Source organism: Physeter macrocephalus, chromosome 7 (genome assembly GCF_002837175.3).
Source record: "Physeter macrocephalus isolate SW-GA chromosome 7, ASM283717v5, whole genome shotgun sequence".
Taxonomy (NCBI): Eukaryota; Metazoa; Chordata; class Mammalia; order Artiodactyla; family Physeteridae; genus Physeter; species Physeter macrocephalus.
The window spans coordinates 36182146-36200935 of record NC_041220.1 but is presented as its reverse complement, the minus strand read 5'-3'; the positions used below and the strand labels follow the sequence as shown (position 1 = coordinate 36200935).

Genomic DNA, 18790 nt, shown 5'->3' with positions numbered 1-18790 from the left:
GCTTTGCTGTGCAAAAGCTTTTAAGTTTCATTAGGTCCCATTTGTTTATTTTTGTTTTTATTTCCATTTCTCTAGGAGGTGGGTCAAAAAGGATTTTGTTGTGATTTATGTTATAGAGTGTTCTGCCTATGTTTTCCTCTAAGAGTTCTATAGTGTTTGGCCTTATGTTTAGGTCTTTAATCCATTTTGAGCTTATTTTTGTGTATGGTGTTAGGGAGTGTTCTATTTTCATTCTTTTACACATAGCTGTCCAGTTTTCCCAGCACTACTTATTGAGGAGGCTGTCTTTTCTCCATTGTATATTCTTTCCCCCTTTATCAAATATAAGGTGACCATATGTGCGTGGGTTTATCTCTGGGCTTTCTATCCTGTTCCATTGATCTATATCTCTGTTTTTGTGCCAGTATCATACTGTCTTGATTACTGTAGCTTTGTAGTATAGTCTGAAGTGTGGGAACCTGATTCCTCCAGCTCCGTTTTTCTTTCTCAAGATTGCTTTGGCTATTTGGGGTCTTTTGTGTTTCCATACAAATTGTGAGATTTTTGGTTCTAGTTCTGTGAAAAATGCCAGTGGTAGTTTGATAGGGATTGAACTGAACCTGTAGATTGCTGTGGGTAGTAGAGTCATTTTCACAATGTTGATTTTTCCAATCCAAGAACATGGTGTATCTCTACATCTGTTTGTATCATCTTTAATTTCTTTCATCAGTGTCTTGTAGTTTTCTGCATACAGTTCTTTTGTCTCCTTAGGTAGGTTTAGTCCTAGGTATTTTATTCTTTGTGTTACAATGGTAAATGCGAGTGTTTCCTTAATTTCTCTTTCAGATTTTTCATCATTAGTGTGTAGGAATGCAAGTGATTTCTGTGCATTAACTTTGCATCCTGCTACTTTACCAAATTCATTGATTAGTTCTAGTTGTTTTCTGGTAGCGTCTTTAGGATTCTCTATGTATAGTATCATGTCATCTGCAAACAGTGACAGTTTTACTTCTTTTCTGATTTGGATTCCTTTTATTTCTTTTTATTCTCTGATTGCTGTGGCTAAAACTTTCCTAACTATGTTGAATAATAGTGGTGGGAGTGGGCCACCTTGTCTTGTTCCTGATCTTAGTGAAATTGGTTTCAGTTTTTCACCATTGAGAACGATGTTGGCTGTGGGTTTGTCATATATGGCCTTTATTATGTTGAGGTAAGTTCACTCTATGCCTACTTTCTGCAGGGTTTTTATCATAAATGGGTGTTGAATTTTGTCAAAAAGCTTTTTCTGCTCTATTGAGATGATCAAATGGTTTTTTTCCTTCACTTTGTTTAAATGGTGTATCACATTGATTGATTTGCGTATATTGAAGAATCCTTGCATTCCTGAGATAAACCCCACTTTATCATAGTGTATGATCCTTTTAATGTGCTGTTTGATTCTGTTACCTAGTATTTTGTTGAGGATTTTTGCATCTATGTTCATCAGTGATGTTGGCCTTTAGTTTTGTTTCTTTGTGACATCTTTGTCTGGTTTTGGTATCAGGGTGATGGTGTTCTTGTAGAATGAGTTTTGGAGTGTTCCTCCCTCTGCTGTATTTTGGAAAAGTTTGAGAAGGATAGGTGTTAGCTTTTCTCTAAATGTTTGATAGAATTCGCCTGTGAAGCCATCTGGTCCTGGGCTTTTGTTTGTTGGAAGGTTCAGTATTGGTTTTTGTGTTTTACCATTTTTACCTTGATGTGAAATGAGCAGTAATTGTAAGTTTTATCCAGATGCCCAGAGACAGACTTTTACTTAAAATGTGTACAATAAGGCAAGACCTAGAAGACTTCCAGACCCTTTAGTTATTTCCTATTTTCTCAGGCAATCTCAGATTTAATCTCTTTGCTGACCTCAGCATCTAATTTGTAGTATTTTCATTGAATGATATTTTTTGTGTGCTACTGTTCCATTTGATATTATGAACATTTTATTTGCAATAAAAATAGGATTGTTCCTTTCATGAGAGAGGCCATATGTGATCCTTATTTGCAATTCTGTACTCATCTTTGTTCTTTTACACGCAAGCAATCTCCATGTTTTCTTTTGTGATTGGGCATGTAATAAGCATTCTAACCCGTGAAGAAAAGGCCATCAGCAAGACCGTACATCTTGCTGTTGTGGCTGTTTCTCTTCACTGCCATTGTTAAGAATATGTGACAAGCCAGTTGAAATAAAATTTCCTGTGTTTAAAAAATAAATTGTATCAGGAAGCACAGAATTGTGATTTTAGCACTGAAGATAAAATGTACTGCACTACTGTGAAGGCATATTCCTACCAAAAATGTAAGACATTTTTATATTAACAAGGTCTCCTGAAATGTAACAAAATGAGCATCAGATTATAATGCAAGTTGAGAGTTCTCAACGTATGTAGTAACTTGACTGAAAAGGATTGATTAAAATCCTTTATTTTGTGACTGAATGACTTCATAACTGGCTTGAAAAGAATAATCATTTGGAAACTCTGATAAATGACTTTTAAACTTTGTCACAGATTATTTTAAACATAATGTTTAAAACAGAGTAACACATCCAGTTTTGGTTTTCCTGTTCTTTCTCCATTATGGATATTGTTTTATGCCTTTTTCCACTGAATTTTCAGTTTTGTGGACAGTATCACATACGTGTTTCCTTTAATATTTATAGTGATCGTTATATTTTTCTTTGAGTGTTAAGTGTTGAAAAGCCTCCTGGGGAAAATATTGTCTGTTCCAAGGCCTTTTCTTTCTTCTTTTCTTTTTTAGTGAAAACCTTTTACCTATCCGGAAAAAAAATATGTCAATTTGACTTTATTTAGGGATTGTCTTTACTATGGACTGTATCAGGATGGGTTTCAAGCTTGTTCCTAGGCCCTCCACAGTAGGATTTAATGAGGAAACACAGTAGAGATCTTGAATAGGTGCTATTTTTTTTAACTACTGCAAATCCCACTATCAGAAGTGGTGTTCTTGCATTGAATAATTAAAAAAAAATAGTTGCTGTTGTTTTAGAACGGTCCTGAAGGCAGAGAAGCATTTTTCTAATCTCCCAGCCTGTAACACTTCAGTGATCACCTCTTTTCCTTACTTTCTCTCTCTGTCTCCTCTATTACCTCCCGTCTTTCCATACTTATTAAGCATCTACTTAATAGGTGTACAAAGGAACAATATTTTTCTTCCAGTTTTATTGAGCTATAATTAACATACAACACTGTATAAATTTAAGGTGTACAGCATCATGATTTGACTTAAATACATTATGAAATGATTACTACAATAAGTTTAGTGACCATCCATTATCTCATATAGATATAAAACTAAAGAAGTAGAAAAAAATTTTTCTCCTTGTGATGAGAGCTCTTAGCATTTACTCTCCTAACAACTTTTATATGTAACATAGAGCAGTGTTAATTCTATTTAACCTGCTGTACATCACATTCCTAGTATTTATTTATCCTGTAACTGGAAGTTTGTACCTGTTGACCACCTTCATCCAATTCCCCTACCCACCATGACCCTGCCTCTGGTAACCGCAAGTCTGATCTTTTTTATGTGTTTGTTTGTTCGTTCTTGAAGTATAATTGACCTATGAGAGTATGTTAGTTCCTGGTACATGACACAGCAATTAGACATATCTATACATTTCAAAATTATCACCATTATAATTCTAGTTGTCATCTGTCACCATACAAAGATATTACATAATTATTGACTATATTCCCCACACTGTACATTTCAAACTCATGCCTCATTTATTTTGTATCTGAAATTTGTACGTTGTAATCTCCCTCACCTATTTCTCTCCTCCCTTCTGGCAACCACCTGTTTGTTCTTTGTATGTATCTATGATTCAGTTTCTGTTTGGTTATGTTTGTTCATTTGTTTTATTTTTTAGATTCCACATGGAAGTGAAATCCTATAGTATTTGTCTGTCTCTGCCTGACTTATTTCCATCCATATTGTCATAACTGGCAAGATTTCCCTCTTTTTAAGGCTGAGCAATATTCCATTGCACATATATACCACATCTTCTCTATCCATTCATCTATTGATGAGCACTTGAAAATAATGTGTATTCTGCTGCTTTGGTGTGGAATGTTCTATACATATCTATTAAGTCTACCTGGTCTAATGTGTTGCTTAAGGCTGGTATATCCTTATTGATTTTCTGTCTGGATGGTCTCTCTATTGAGGTAAATGGGGTGTTAAAGTCTGCTACTATTATTGTATTACTGTGAATTACTCCTTTTATGTCTGTTAATATTTTCTTTACATATTTAGATGCTCCTATTTTAGGTGCATATATATTTACAATTGTTATATCTTCTTGGAATAATCATTTTATCCGTCTATAATGTCCCTCTTTGTCTCTTATTACTGTCTTTGTTTTAAAGCCTATTTTGTCTGATATAAAGTACTGCTACCCTGGCTTTCATTTCATTTTCATTTGCATGTAATACTTTTTTCCATTCCCTTACTTTCAATCTATGTGTGTCTTTAGATTGAAGCAGGTCTCTTGTAGCAGAATATATTTGGGTCTTGTTTTTATATTCATTCAGCCACTCTATGTCTTTGATTGGAGCATTTAGTCCATTTACATTTAAAGTAATTATTGATAGGTATGTCTTATTGCCATTTTGTTAATTGTTTGGGGGTTGTTTTTGTAGTTCTTTCCATTCCTTTTTTCTTTTTGCTCTCTGCCCTTGTGATGACTGTCTTAGTGTTATATTTGGATTCCTTTCTCTGTTTTATGTTGTATCTGTTATAGATTTTTGGTTTGTGGTTTATATATAGCTATGTATATAAATCACACATATATATGTGTGTATATAAATATATATATATATATATATAATTATTTTAAGTTGCTGATCTCTTAGTTTGAATACATTTTAACAACCCTACATTTTGACTCCACAACATTTACTGTTTTTGACATCATATTTTACATATTTTTGTTTTGTGTATCCCTTAACTCCTATTGTGGATGTAGATGATTTGACTACTTTTGTCTTTTAGCCTCCATACTAGCTTTATAAGGGGTTGATCTACTACCTTTACTTATATTTGCCTTTACCAGTGAAATTTTTCCTTTTGTAAATTTCATATTTCTAGCTGTAGCCTTTTCTTTTCTGCTTAGAGAATTGCCTTTACCATATCTTAGAAAGTTGGATTCCTGGTGCTGAACTCTTTTAGCTTTTGCTCATCTGTAAAACTTTTGATCTTTCCTTCAAATCTGAATGAGACTGTTGCTGAGTAGAGTGTTCTTGGTTGTAAGTCTTTCTTTTTCATCATTTTAACTATATCATGCCACTCCCTTCTGGCCTACAGAGCTTCTGCTGAAAAGTCAGCTGATAGCCTTATGGGATTCCATGGTATGTAACTTATTGATTTTCCCTTGCTGCTTTTAATATTCTCTCTTTATCTTTAATTTTTGACATTTTAATCACAATGTGTCTTAGTGTCATCTCTTTAGTGTTGATCCTGTTTGGGACTCTCTATGCTTCCTGGACCTGGAGGTGTGTTTCCTTTCCCAGGTTAGGGATGTCTTCAGTTTTTTTGTCTTCAAATATGTCCTTTCTTTCTCTCTTTTCTTCTGGGACCCCTATAATGTGAATGTTAATATTGATGTTGTCCCAGAGGTCTCTTAAACTATCTTCATTTTTTTATCCCTTTTTTTTTTTTTTTCAGTTCAACTTGAGGGATTTCTGATACTCTGTCTTCCAGGTCAGTGATCCATTCCTCTGTATCATCTAATCTACTGTTGATTTATTCCAGTGAATTTTTAATTTCAGTTATTGTATTCATCTCCTTTTGGTTCTTTTTTAAATTTTCAAACTGTTTGTTAAACTTCTGTGTTCATCCATTTTTCTCCCAAGCTCTTTGAGCATCTTTATGATTATTATCTTGAACTCTTTATCAGGTAGATTGCTTATCCCTAGTTCACTTCGTTGTTTTTCTGGGGTTTTATCTTGTTTCTTCATTTGAAACATAAAAAGCAGCAAACATTTGATACACACAACAACATGCTTGATTCTCAAAAATGTGTACTAAGGCAAAGAAGACAGTTATTGTATGATTTGCAAGTACATGAAACTTTAGAGGCAAAACTAATCTAGATTTATAGAAATATATAGAATACAAATATATAGAAAAGCTCTTCTGCTCTCATGGAATTTAGTTCAATTTTAGCAGAGAGGTAAGATCAGTTTTCAAGTGTGTTCTGAACAAGTTCATGAGTGACAAATAAGTAACACCATCTAAGAGCTAGAAGGGCTGGTAACAAAAAAGGAGAAATTCATTTTCTCTATCAGAAATGGTAAATGGCCAGATACAGGACTGTAGTCAAGCCACAGCAATATTTTGTTCAACCCAGGTGGTGGCTTATTTTTCTCCGTAAATTAAATATTTTCTGACATTTGGGAATTGGGAGATTTCACATGAAAATAAATATCAATTTTTGACCTTCTCTTGAAAAGACCAGAATCCCCAATATCCTGAAGCCTGCTTTCCCTGCTGGCAGTAATAAGTTAAAGCTGAGTGCCTTAGTCGCATTAGGCGTTCTTTGGCCTTCTCCACCCATCTAGCTCCTACATATGTCCATGCTTCTTGCTTTTACCAAAAAGCGTCTGAGCTAATGAGCCCTGATATGTACTCATCTCTGACACCTGTTTCCTTATCAAATGTTTCCTTTCACTTTTCCTCTGGTGCCTTGCTGACACCATCTTATATCAGGCCCCCAGTGATACATACTCAGCAGTCAGAGAGCCTCCTACAGAATCCACCTCATTCCCATCTCTCCCACTCAGTGCAACATGCCTTTGCCAGTAGGCAGCATCCTATAGGTCAGGATGAAAGTTAAGAGGAGAGGCAGGGTCATTGCCAGAGTGGGAGTCTAAAGTAGATGCCATAAGTTATAGGCCTAAGACAAGAGGGTCAGGATGAGTAAAGAATTATCAGAAGTGGTGGGTAAATAGAGAACAAGAAGGCAAAGTACAACGATGAAGTAAAAAGGGGATTGGAAATGGCCAATAAGCACATGAAAAGATGCTCAACATCATCAGACATTAGGGAGGTTAAAATTAAATCCACAGTGAGACACCCCTACACACCCACTAGGATGACCAAAATTAAAAAGACTGACAATACCAGTGGATGTAGAGCAACTGGAATTCCCGTATGTTGCTAGCAAGAATGTAAAGTAGTACAACCACAGTAAAAAACAAGATCTTACTGTATAGCACAGGGAACTATATTCAATATCCTGTGATAAACCATAATGGAAAATAATATGAAAAAGATTATGTATATATACGTATAAGTGAATCACTTTGCTGTACACCAGAAACTAACACAACATTATAAATCAACTATACATCAATAAGAAATAAATAAATAAATAAATAAATAAATAAATAAAATGGTACAGCCACTTTGGAAAATAGTTTGGCAGTTAATAGTGTATGCAGGTTAAACATACACTTACTGTAGGTGTTTACCCCTCAGGAATGAAGACATGTGGCCATCAAACCCCTTTACATGAATGTTGATAGCAGCTTTATTCATAAGCCCCATACTGAAAACAACCCAAGTGCCCATATGTAAGTAATGGATAAACAAATGTAGACTGTCCAAGGGTCTGAGATAACTTTTTGAAGTGATAGAAATATTATACATCTTGATCGTGATGGTGGCTACACAGGTGTGTATAGTTGTTACAGGTGTGTATAGTCATATGTAGGCATGTGTAGTATATAGAACTATATACTTAAACTATGTATATATTATTGTAAGTAAGTTTTACCATAATAAAGTTGATTAAATAAAAATACTTAAAAATAAAACAGTACTGGTAGTCATAGGAGGGAGACAAATGGACAACCAAGACAGGAAGCAAAGCAGAGGTGAGCAGCAAAGGGCATAAGATATTATAAACAAAGACGACAAGGTGCTAACTTGGGGCCCAGATGGATTCTTGAAAATCCGCCCAGTGAAATTGCAGTTCTAATCATACCAATTGTCTTATTATCTCTGTCAGTCCTTGCTAATTCTTCTCTTATGCTGGTAATCAGTCTGTTTACTAGAAACTGACATGACTTCCTTCTTTCTTCTCTAATTCCTACCCCTAAATCAATTTCTGTTTTTCCCTTGAAGTTATCTCTTTACTGCCCCTGCCCTAGCTTAACAATTCTTGAATGAATCTGTATCATGCAGTTAAGACCTTGGTTACTTTCTAGTTGGGTTGCTTTTACCTACAAGTCTACTGTAAACTGGTTAAAAGAAGATTTCTTATATTTATACCCTTGTTACCTCCTTTCCCACATCCCATGCAATGTTCAGGGAAATGTGTCAGCATATGTCTTTAATTTGTCCCCTTCTTTTCATGCCCCCCCCGACTATCCTAGGTTGTTGTCTCTTGCATGGTCTATTGCAGTATTTCTTTTTCTTTCTTACAGCTGCTTGTCGTCCAGACAGCAGTGAGATTGATGCCTTTTAAAAGTAAATCAGATGATTTTACTCATTTCCTTTAAATGCTTCTATATCTTCCCATTGCACTTAGAGTAAAATCTACTCCCTCCCACCTCGACACTGTCTTCACCATCCACATTTCCCCTACGCACTGTGCCTCACCAAATCAAGCCCTCTTCCAGCCCAGGGCCTCTGTGCTGCTCTTCTTTCTCCTAGAATCCTTTTCTTTCCACTCTTTCTATGGCTTCTCATGCTTCAAAGTTCAACTGGAATGTCATTCCTCTGAGGCCTCTGCAAAGGGGTATCCACCTCCCTGCAGAAAAAGTATTTTATATCACATAACCTTGTTTATTTCTTTTCAGGGAACTTAGCATATCTGAAATCTACCTTGATTATGTATTTCTTTAATGGCTTATTGTTCATCTCCTTCCATCAGTTAATAACCATCAAGAAGACAGAGATCTTTTCTACCTTGTTTGTTGCTATATCCCCAACACTTAGCATGGGGCTTGGCTTTTTGAAGACACTCAATAAGTAATATTGACTGAATGACAAGTGAAAATATAGTAGGCAAATAATAACCACTTGGTGTTTGCTCTTGTTTTTCCTGAATTTTCTTTTCCTAAAGCTCTTTTTTTTTTTTTCCCTAATTTTTACAGGTACTTCTATTGTGACTATAAAAGCTTTTGCTACTGACTCAGTTCGGGACAACATTAAATATTCAATTTTTAGTGGAAATGAAGATGGAGTTTTTTCCTTGTGCTCCAACTCAGGTAATCCTTCTCTACCTTCTAATAGCTTTATTTTCTGCTCCACTTAATGTTATTAATAAGACATACTTCTGCAAAGAAAACTCAAAATTTGAAAGGTAGAAATTGTTAGAGGTAAATAATTTAAAAGGTAAACAACAAAGAGTTTTTTATGATGGCTGATGAGAAATCAAGAACTATTTGTTTATATGTACTCCTTAAGAATTCTATTCACATTTCCAAATTAAAAAGTACCTATCCTACCCTACTTGTTATTTGATGATAACATGGTTTCTACTTATGATTTACCTATCCATTTGGGAGAATTGGAGATGTAGTAGGGAGATCAGTGAGAATGGGTTTGAATTGAAAATAAGCACACATGTGTAGCCTTAGGAAATTTTCATCAGAGATTCTTCTGATTCGCCACTTAATGTCAACAGTGCAACAAAAAAGGATGGCTGGAAAGGTTTCTATGTGGTGGTAAAGAAATTACTTCCAAATACAGCGTGTATTAAATTTAGCTTTAATAAGACCATTATTGTGCTTTAAATGAATACCAATTGATTATTTGGAACATACTTTTTTAAACTAACAACTATGTAGTGGATATGTATCTACTGCTTCATTGTCAACCTCAAGAAGAATGTTTTTAATAATTTCTATATTACCATACAACTGCCTTATTTAATCCATACTATGTGCACATGGGAAGAATTGAGAGGGGTCATTTCTTAAGCAAAAGCCTTCTCATCCAGGGTAGCGTTACAACTTTTTGGTCCATGCAGACTTTGCTCAGCAAGCTCTCTAAGGTAGCCTGCAAGAAGCCTTCATCTTTTCACCCTATCATTTGGTTAAAGGGTGATGCAGGAAGCCTGTTGGCAAGAAGGCCATTTGCAAACACCACGAAGCCTTAAGTTTCTAGCAGTCGGGTGTCTGAGGGTTCTGGGAAAGGAGCTGAGATTAGAACGTTGAGGAAAAAGGTGAATATCAGAGTATGCACATTTCCCCAGGTCACCCAAATCCTTCCGCCATCATACACCTAACATGGCCCAGGCTTGGCCTTATTTTCTATAGTCTCTCATTAAAATGCAGATAAAATATGCCTAGGGTTAGTTCAAAGAGGTCATCCACAGAAAACTCTTTATTTTTTAATTAAGTAGTCATTTATTTAAGTTGAAATGTATTTCAAAATTTTATTGTGAAATAGCTACAAGATGATATGTTGAGATATACAACTGTTTAATGGACAGTAGTAAAATAAAAGCCCATGTCTTTGTCACCCATTTCCAAAGATGAGACATCGCTAGAACCGCAGGAAGCCCCTGTGTGTCCTTTCCCTCTCACATCTGTCTTATTTTACCCCAGAGGTCATTGGCAAATCAGTAATCTGAATTTGGTATTGATCCCTGCCTTTTTTTCATTATAATTTTCCCATCCCATTTGAATCCCTAAAAAATGCGTTATTTAGTTTTACTTTGATTTAAACATCATAATAGAATTATGTTGAATGAACTCCTCTATGGCTTGATTTTTTGCTCAACACTTTTACTATGATGTGCAGTGCATAAGCCATTATGAACACATTAAGGAAGAATAGCAAAGAATGATATGTACCTGCTGCCAAGGCTATAAAATAGAACACCACCATTATCACCGATGCTCCCTTTGGGCCCTTTTGTAATTGCATCTTTTCTCTCCACTGCTCCAGGCTGATTAATGCCCAGACTTCAAGGATAATCATCCCCTTGTGACTTACAGTAAATATATTCCTACAAATAGGAATATAGTAAAAGCATTGATTTTGCTTTGAAATTTACATAAATGGATTCATACTCTATGTATTCTATTGATATTAAGTTTTTAAAATTCAAAGTTAGACTCATCCATGTTAATGTGTGTAGCTGGGTTCTTTAATTTTCATTGCTTTATGGTATTCTATTGTAAGTCTATATCACAACTTATTTATCGATGTGCTGTTGATGGACAGCACGGTTTCTCTGTCTGGGGATATAATGAACAATCTTGTATGTGTCTTCTGGTGCACATGTAAGGAGTTCTGTAGGGCCTAGAGTGTAGGTTGGGCATGTATCTCAGAGGGTGCCTATGTTCAGCTATACAGATAGTGCCAAATTGTGTTATGAAGTGGTTCATCCGACTTTACATTCCACTAGCACTGAATGAGAACTGTCACAGTTGTTCATGTCCTGCTTTCTATTGCCAATCTGGTGGGTGTGAAATGTTATCCCATTGTGATTGTAACTTACATTTCCCTTAGTACGAATATATTTGAGCATTTTTTCGTAGTTTATTGACTATTTCTGTTTTCTTCTATGTGAAATGCATATTGATATATTTTGCCTGTTTTTCTGCTAAGTTGTTTGTGTTTTTCTTGCTGAAGTGTAAGGATTTTTAATATATTTTATTAGTGTTTATCCTTTGTTTTTTGTTACAATTTTTTTTAATAATTTGTGACTTGTCTTTCACTCTCATTAAGGCACATTTTGAGTTTAACGTTAGAATGAATCAGTCTTATTTTATGATTTGCCTTTTTTGTAGGCTGTTTAAGAAATTCTTCCCCACCCTGAGATCATGAAGATATTCTTACATTGTCTTTTAAAATTTTTATAGTTTTCCTGTGTTTCACATTTATATCTTTAGTGCATCTAGGACTGATTTTTGTGTTTTACATGAGTTAGAGATAGCTTTTCTTTTTTTCTTTTCCTCTCTTCTCCTCTCCTCTCCTCTTCTCTCCTTTCCTTTTCCTTTCTTGTTTTTCAACCAGGACTCCCAGTTATTCCAATGGCCTTATTACCCTGTGATCTGCAGTACCAGCATGGTCATACATCATGTTTCCTGAGTCTACTGGACTCTCGACTCTTTTCCATTCTTCTCTTTGTCTATCCACACACTGACACCACACTGTCTTAATTACATTTGCTTTATACATTTTCATATCAGGGAAGCAGGAACCCCACAATATTTACCCCATCTTCATATTCTTCCTCATGAGTATATTAGCTGTTATTGTCTATCTGGCTCTAATATAAAGCATTGTATCCACTTGTTAAGTTTTACACACACACACACACACACACACACACACACGCGCGCGCGCCTATTGGGATTGTTTATCCATGGAAAGGATATTTATTCATGAATTTTGGGATTATATATAGCTGTTCACACCTTCATGCATGTAACCCACATAACTATGGCATACACATTTGATTTCAGGTGGAGCCTTACCCTAATTAACAACAACAACAACAAAAAATCTCAAAAAAATCATATAGCTCCAATCTAGAATTTAAGTAACTTAATCATCAGGCCAAAGTGTCCTTCTTTTAAATCTCACAAAGTCCTGCATAGCTATGCATTGTAGGTAATAATCATCTATGAAAACTTTTCTTGATTGACTTTTTTAAAACTTGTTGTAAGAACATTTAACATGAGATCAACTCTCTTAAAACATTTTAAGTGCACAAAACTGTATGTTAACCATAGGCACGGCGCTGTGCAGCAGAGCTCTAGAACCTGCTCATCTTGCATAACTGAGGCTTCATTTCCCACTAACAAGCAACTCCCTGTTTCCCCTGCTCCTACCCCTGGCAACCACCATTCTACTCTCTGCTTCTGAATTTGACTCCTTTAGATACCTCACATAAGGGGAATCAAGTAATATTTCTTTTTTCTGTGACTGGCATATTTCACTAAACATACATCCTCAAGGTTCCCCCAGGTCATATATGACAGGATGTTCTTTGTTAAGGCTGAATAATCTGTCATTGTAGGTATACGCCACATTTTCTTTATCCATTCATCCACCAATGGACATTTAGGTTGTTGGAATTTTTACTGGAATTATATTAATTCTAAATATCAGTTTGGGGAAAATGTGTATCTTTACAGTATTATCTTCTAATCCAGGAATAATATGGAAAATCACACCAATTATTTGTTAATAATTTAATAAAATTACTGTTTCTTTAATAATTGTAATAAAGTTTTTTCTATAGCATATTTCTTGCTAGATTTAGTCTAAATATTTTATACTTCTTGCTGAGGTAAATGAAAATAATGCTTTTTCTATTTTTTTTTTAAAGATTTTTTTTGATAGGGACTATTTTTAAAGTCTTTATTGAATTTGTTACTATATTGCTTCTGTTTTATGTTTTGGTTTTTTGGCTGTGAGGCATGTGGTATCTTAGCTCCCCAACCAGGAGTTGAAGCTGCACCCCCTGCACTGGAAGGTGAAGTCTTAACCACTGGACCACCAGGGAAGTCCCCAAAAATGCTTTTTCTGACAGTGTTGGTGTGTACACTTGAAATTAGCTTTTATATTTTGATTTTGTATCTAGCAGACTTGTAAACTCTTACTGATTCTGATATTTTTCTGAACATTCAACATATACAATCATCTGAGAATGACCATTTTTCTCTGTTGGAAGTTATATATATTTTTTTCTTTCTTTTAGTGGTTAGCCTAGCTATTTTGACATCTACAATTAAAGCCTAACATTAATCAATATTGTGCTCCTAAATAATATATGAGACTTAGAATTCTTTATCTTCTAATATCCCTTTTCCAATTTATAAGATTTTTTTACCACAATTTTAGTTCTTTCAAATTAAGCATTATTAATATTTTTAAATTTACCTGCTTCTTTGCTACTCTCTTTGCTAATTGTTCTTTCTTCCATCTCAGACTTTCCTCTGGAATCATTTTACTTCTACCTAAAGTACATCCTTTTGTGAGAGTCTGTTGCAGTAAACTCTCTCAGATTTTAGTTGTCTAAAAAAGTTTTTAATACTTGTTTTTGAGAGATATTTTTGCTGGGTTTAGAATTCCAGGTTCACAGTTATTTTCTCTTATCATATTTAAGATATTACCCTACTGACTTCTGGTTTCCACTTGTTGCATTAAGAAGTCAGCTGTTGATCTAAATACCACTTATTTGTACCTTTCTTTGGAACTCCAGTTAGACAAATATTGGGGTCATATCGCTCTCTCCTACATCTTTTTCAAATTTTTCATCTCTATGTGTCTCTTCTCTTCAGCCTAAGGAACTATAATTTTCATTTCCAGAGGTTATCTTGGGTTCTTTTTCAACTCTTTTTGGTCTTTAAAAAAAAATAACCTTTTGTTCCTTGCTAATGTTTCCAACCTTCTTTTTTATATATTTAAATATTTAATAATTACATATTTTGTGTCCAATAATTTCTGCATCTTAAGTCTTTGAAGATTTATTCTGCTCTCTATGGATTTGCTGGCTGTCATTCATGGTGCCTTGCTTCTCTGTGATTTTTGTGCTTGTTAACTATAAGCTACTCCATTGTCCTGGAAACTTTTTCTTTGAGGATTCTTTGAAGCCTGGGTTGAATTTTTCCCCTCAAGGGAGGATGTGTTTTTGATTCTGCAAATCACCTAGACACTCATCAAGCAAAGCTGATGTAATGGCTTACATTAATTTTGGGGAATTTAAAAATATATATATCTATGATAGTATAGCTACCATAAATTCAGGATTAAGCTAATGAATTCTCAGCAGAGACTTTTTCTCTCTTTCAACTGACATCAAGGTCAAGAAAAGCAAGTTTCTGTGCATTCATTTTTAATGTTTTATTTTTAATATTGACCACTAATTTGGAGCATATGTCGCCTTTAGGTTTACAGCTTTATTTTGGTTTTCCTATTGGATCTTTCACCTTTTGTGGGTTCAGCCTTCTTCCCTTATTTTCCACACCCTGTGCAGTTGTCAGAAGTGAATCTCAAGGAAGAGGTTGTGTTAAAAACCCTTAGAACTAAAACAAGCTTTTAGTGCTTGCTTGCCTCCCTGAATTGCTGTTTTCATTTATTTTTTTTTTCCTCTGAGGATTCCTTACTACTGTAGCAACTCAGTAATGCATTTCAACACACACACACAGTCACAATTTATCAAGCATTTTAGTTGTTTTTATGATGAGGATTATTCCAGTCTGTAGTTAACCATACTTTTGTCAAGAAACATTTCTAAGAATCTTTAATTATGATATTAAATTCATCTTTCATGCCACATAATCATTAAATTTGTGTCTAAAGGCATCTAACACAGGTTTTATCAATGTATATTTTTTAAAACATAAGCCAGTTAAAATAGAAAACTGGTATGTATGACAAATCAGTAAACTTGATTTCTAATGTTGCAGTCACTTTTCTTCAGGGTAAAATGCGAGGAAACCATTTTATTAGTTATTGGTTTAGTAAGTTATGATTAGATGGCTCTCTGATGAGAACTGTGTTTTCTGTCCAGTTGTGCCCGAGTGTGCCCTGTTCCGTAGTCACAAACCACAGGTTTATTTTTGCATCTAAATTTCTTGTCACTATAACTTAAAAACATCTACTACTCACTGTTTAAACCAGAAGGAATTTTGGAGTTTGACTATTTGACTAACATTGTCTATGTAAATAACAGATGGTGGTTTTCATTCCATTATTTGGTAGATTAACAAACATAAAACAAAATGATCAAACTTTCAGTGTTTCAAGGACATATCTTTAGAGCAGAGAGTTTAAAAGCTTTTGGATAACATAAATGTTTATCACGTTCTGCTTTGGGCGTATATATATGCATGCGCACAGTTTGTAATTGACTGAAGTAACTCGCTTATGCTATCAAACATTGAGTATTTGAAGAATCTAAATCTCATTTTGATGTGTACTTTAAAACTTGGACAAAAGCTATACAAGTCCATATATCAGAAGGAAAATATTACTACAGTTTTCTTCTCAAGTTATTATATAACTGGCATGCTAACATATAAGAATGAACAAAAAGTTGGTATTTGTGAACCTCTTAGTCTAAGGAAAGCATGGACTTCTGCCCATATATTAGACAGAGCCCAATAGTACTTTCATCTCACTGGTGACAGTAAATCCTCGCTGTCTCTGAGAAAAATATACATAGATCGTCCAAGGCGAATTGTGGATCTAGTAGGTGTGCCAGCCTTGAATCATCTCACAGACTGGTTATTGTCTTTTCTATTTGCACAACTTTCACAGCATGTGCCAATTATTATGTCAAAAATAAAAACCAAGCAAGGAAAGCATTAGAACTGCAGATCCATTCCAAGTGCAAAATTCCAATTATCAAAGCCTAAACACAAGCCTTTTATTAAAAAATCCACTTTGATCTGCACTGTAATTGGCACACTTTCTACTAAGTGACACTGGCAATTTAGTGTTGCATTTCGATTTTGTTTTTCTTTACTAATAGTAACAGAACATGGTAGCAAGCTGAATGCCCTGTTTGGTGGAGACAGAGCTCCAGATGAGAGCTTTGGGTCCACCTAGACTGGGGCTTCTCTGCTCAGCCCTTGTTCCACAGAGACTTCTAAAAACCATCTTCTTTCATTAGCAGCTCATCAACATGCATTTTAATCATTCTTCAGCTGCCAATCCTTAAATCTACTCTAAATTTGCTAAGTGGGGATTTGGTAACATCAGACTGTGGTTTGTAAAAGTAATTTGGTTTTCTGAATTGACAGCTAAATCTGATGACAATAAATGAAAGTGAATTTATGAAGTTTTAAATTTGGCAGTATAGTGAGTTCTTCATATAGTATATAAATATTTATTTTTTCTTAATAACAGAAGCAATAAAATCCCCCCAAAACACTCAATGCCAAAGTTAGACTTATTAGAACAGGATATGATTACTATTAGCATCCAGGTAGGTACATGATAACCTGAAGTTTCCTTGGCCTACGTTGGTTCTCTAGGGGAACTGGTTCAGATAGAGCAATCAGAACTGTGGCTTCCAGGTCATATTTCCAGAAACTGTACAGGTTCTTTCACCAGAAGAGCAAATTTTAATAATCCATAGCTATTAAATATTCTCCTTCTACATTCAGAACTTATACAGGTATTAAATCTATATCTGCTGATGGAGGGCATGAGAGACACATGCACTGTGTCACTCTCCCAGCAACCCTATGGAGCCATTATTCATATCCCCGTTTTACAGAAGATGAGACTCAGCTCGACAGAAGCTGAGTCACTTACTACAGGTCACAAGCTTAGTAATGGGGGAGCCAGGTGCTTTACCTCAATGAAGCAGCCTGGGCTAGGGTTTAGGCTTGGTTTCAGGTTTCTCAAACTCCAGATCAGTATGCACTTCAGCAGACTCCACTCGACGGAATTTCTGACAGTGAGAGCTAAGTAAATCATAACAGTGGAATAATAATAACAATAAATTCAGTAAGAAATTTAATTGTAAAAGGGAAGAAACAAAACAGAGTAGAAACTAGAGAAGGGAATTATATCAGGGGAGGAATTTTTTTAGTCTGGGGAAAAACCTGTGCAGGGCATAAACCTCAAGGCTCAGTTTCCCTCACCTGGCTCTATTTGTTACCTGGGGGTGTAACAAATATTATTGGGTGCTTCCATGTGCCAGACCCTGAGCTAGGGATTTGGGAGATGGTGATGTAAGAGGTAACCATCCTCACCTTGTGAATCTTCTAAACCAAGAGGAATAACTCGGCAGAAATAGGTGAGCAAAGGCCCTGCAGGCACTTTCGGAGAGTCTGATGGGGGCAGACGTGGTGATGGTACAGGGCTGGGTGGTCTGGAAAGAACCCTGAGGATGCACAGAAGTGGGGACAATTCCATGTGGATGGAAAAGCCTGCAGGACAACCCTGAAATGAGCGTTTGAGGAACAGAACATGTATGCAGACAGAGCAAAGGGGAGAAAGAGAAGAATGAGATTTCTCAGATGAGAGAGGCTGGGGCAGGTGGTCCTGGGGAGGCTAAAAATACTAAGCTTCATCATAATTGCTGTGGAAGCCAATCAAGGGTTTTATGCAGGACAGTCACAGTGTTGTTTTTTATTATTTAATTCAGAATGGGAACTGGTTGAGTGGGGAGGCCAATTAAGTAGACTAACACAGGGGACAAGGTGGGAAATGCTCGTGGCTTGGAAGAGGGCAGCAGCAGGGAGGTGGAGAGGGTGGATTCAGGAGATGTGTGAAAGGCGGACTTTGCAGACATGGGCTAAATACGGAGACGGAAGGATGACTTAAGAGAGAGCACCCGGATTTCAGATATTCATGGCTTCTTTCCCTCCTGCATGTTTGAACCGTGTAAATGTCTGCCTGTTCTCACCTTTTCTCACAATGACCCCGGGCACTAGGAAAGGGGGCCCAGCCAGTGGGAGGAGTTGAGGGACAGGTAAGCATGTAAGCGTATGGGTCAAAGGTGATTTGAGACTTTTGAAATAAAATAATTTTCCTTTTTTTTTCTCTCTCTCTGGAAATAAAAATAGGAGAACTCACTGTGCAAGAACCCAAGTTTCTGGATTTTGAAGTCAGAAATGAAGTTCAGCTCATTGTTTTAGCTGAAAGTAGGGCGCATAGAGCCTACAGCAAAGTAGCAGTCTTCATCCAAGATGTGAACGACCATCCACCATGCTTTGGGCAAAGCATTTACCAAGTATCAGCGTCTGAGGGCCAGTTCTACAATGATCACATCATACAGGTAACAGAAATGTGTTGTGTGGGGGGGAGTGTGAATTGAATTTTAAATCTTTCCTTGGCA

At 35.8% G+C, this 18790-nt stretch overlaps 1 protein-coding gene across 2 annotated transcripts in view; it reads left to right on the top strand.

Moving 5' to 3' along the window:
* DCHS2 (dachsous cadherin-related 2) overlaps positions 1 to 18790 on the top strand; it is a 299819-nt gene that overhangs the window by 251372 nt on the left and 29657 nt on the right. The window contains exons 14-16 of one of the 2 annotated variants that reach the window (XM_024126700.2): positions 5689 to 5724; positions 9126 to 9239; positions 18519 to 18730. In XM_024126700.2, coding sequence (XP_023982468.1) covers positions 5689 to 5724; positions 9126 to 9239; positions 18519 to 18730 — 362 coding nt within the window. The remainder of the gene's footprint in view (positions 1 to 5688; positions 5725 to 9125; positions 9240 to 18518; positions 18731 to 18790) is intronic. The other variant, XM_024126701.2, reaches the window with a different exon arrangement.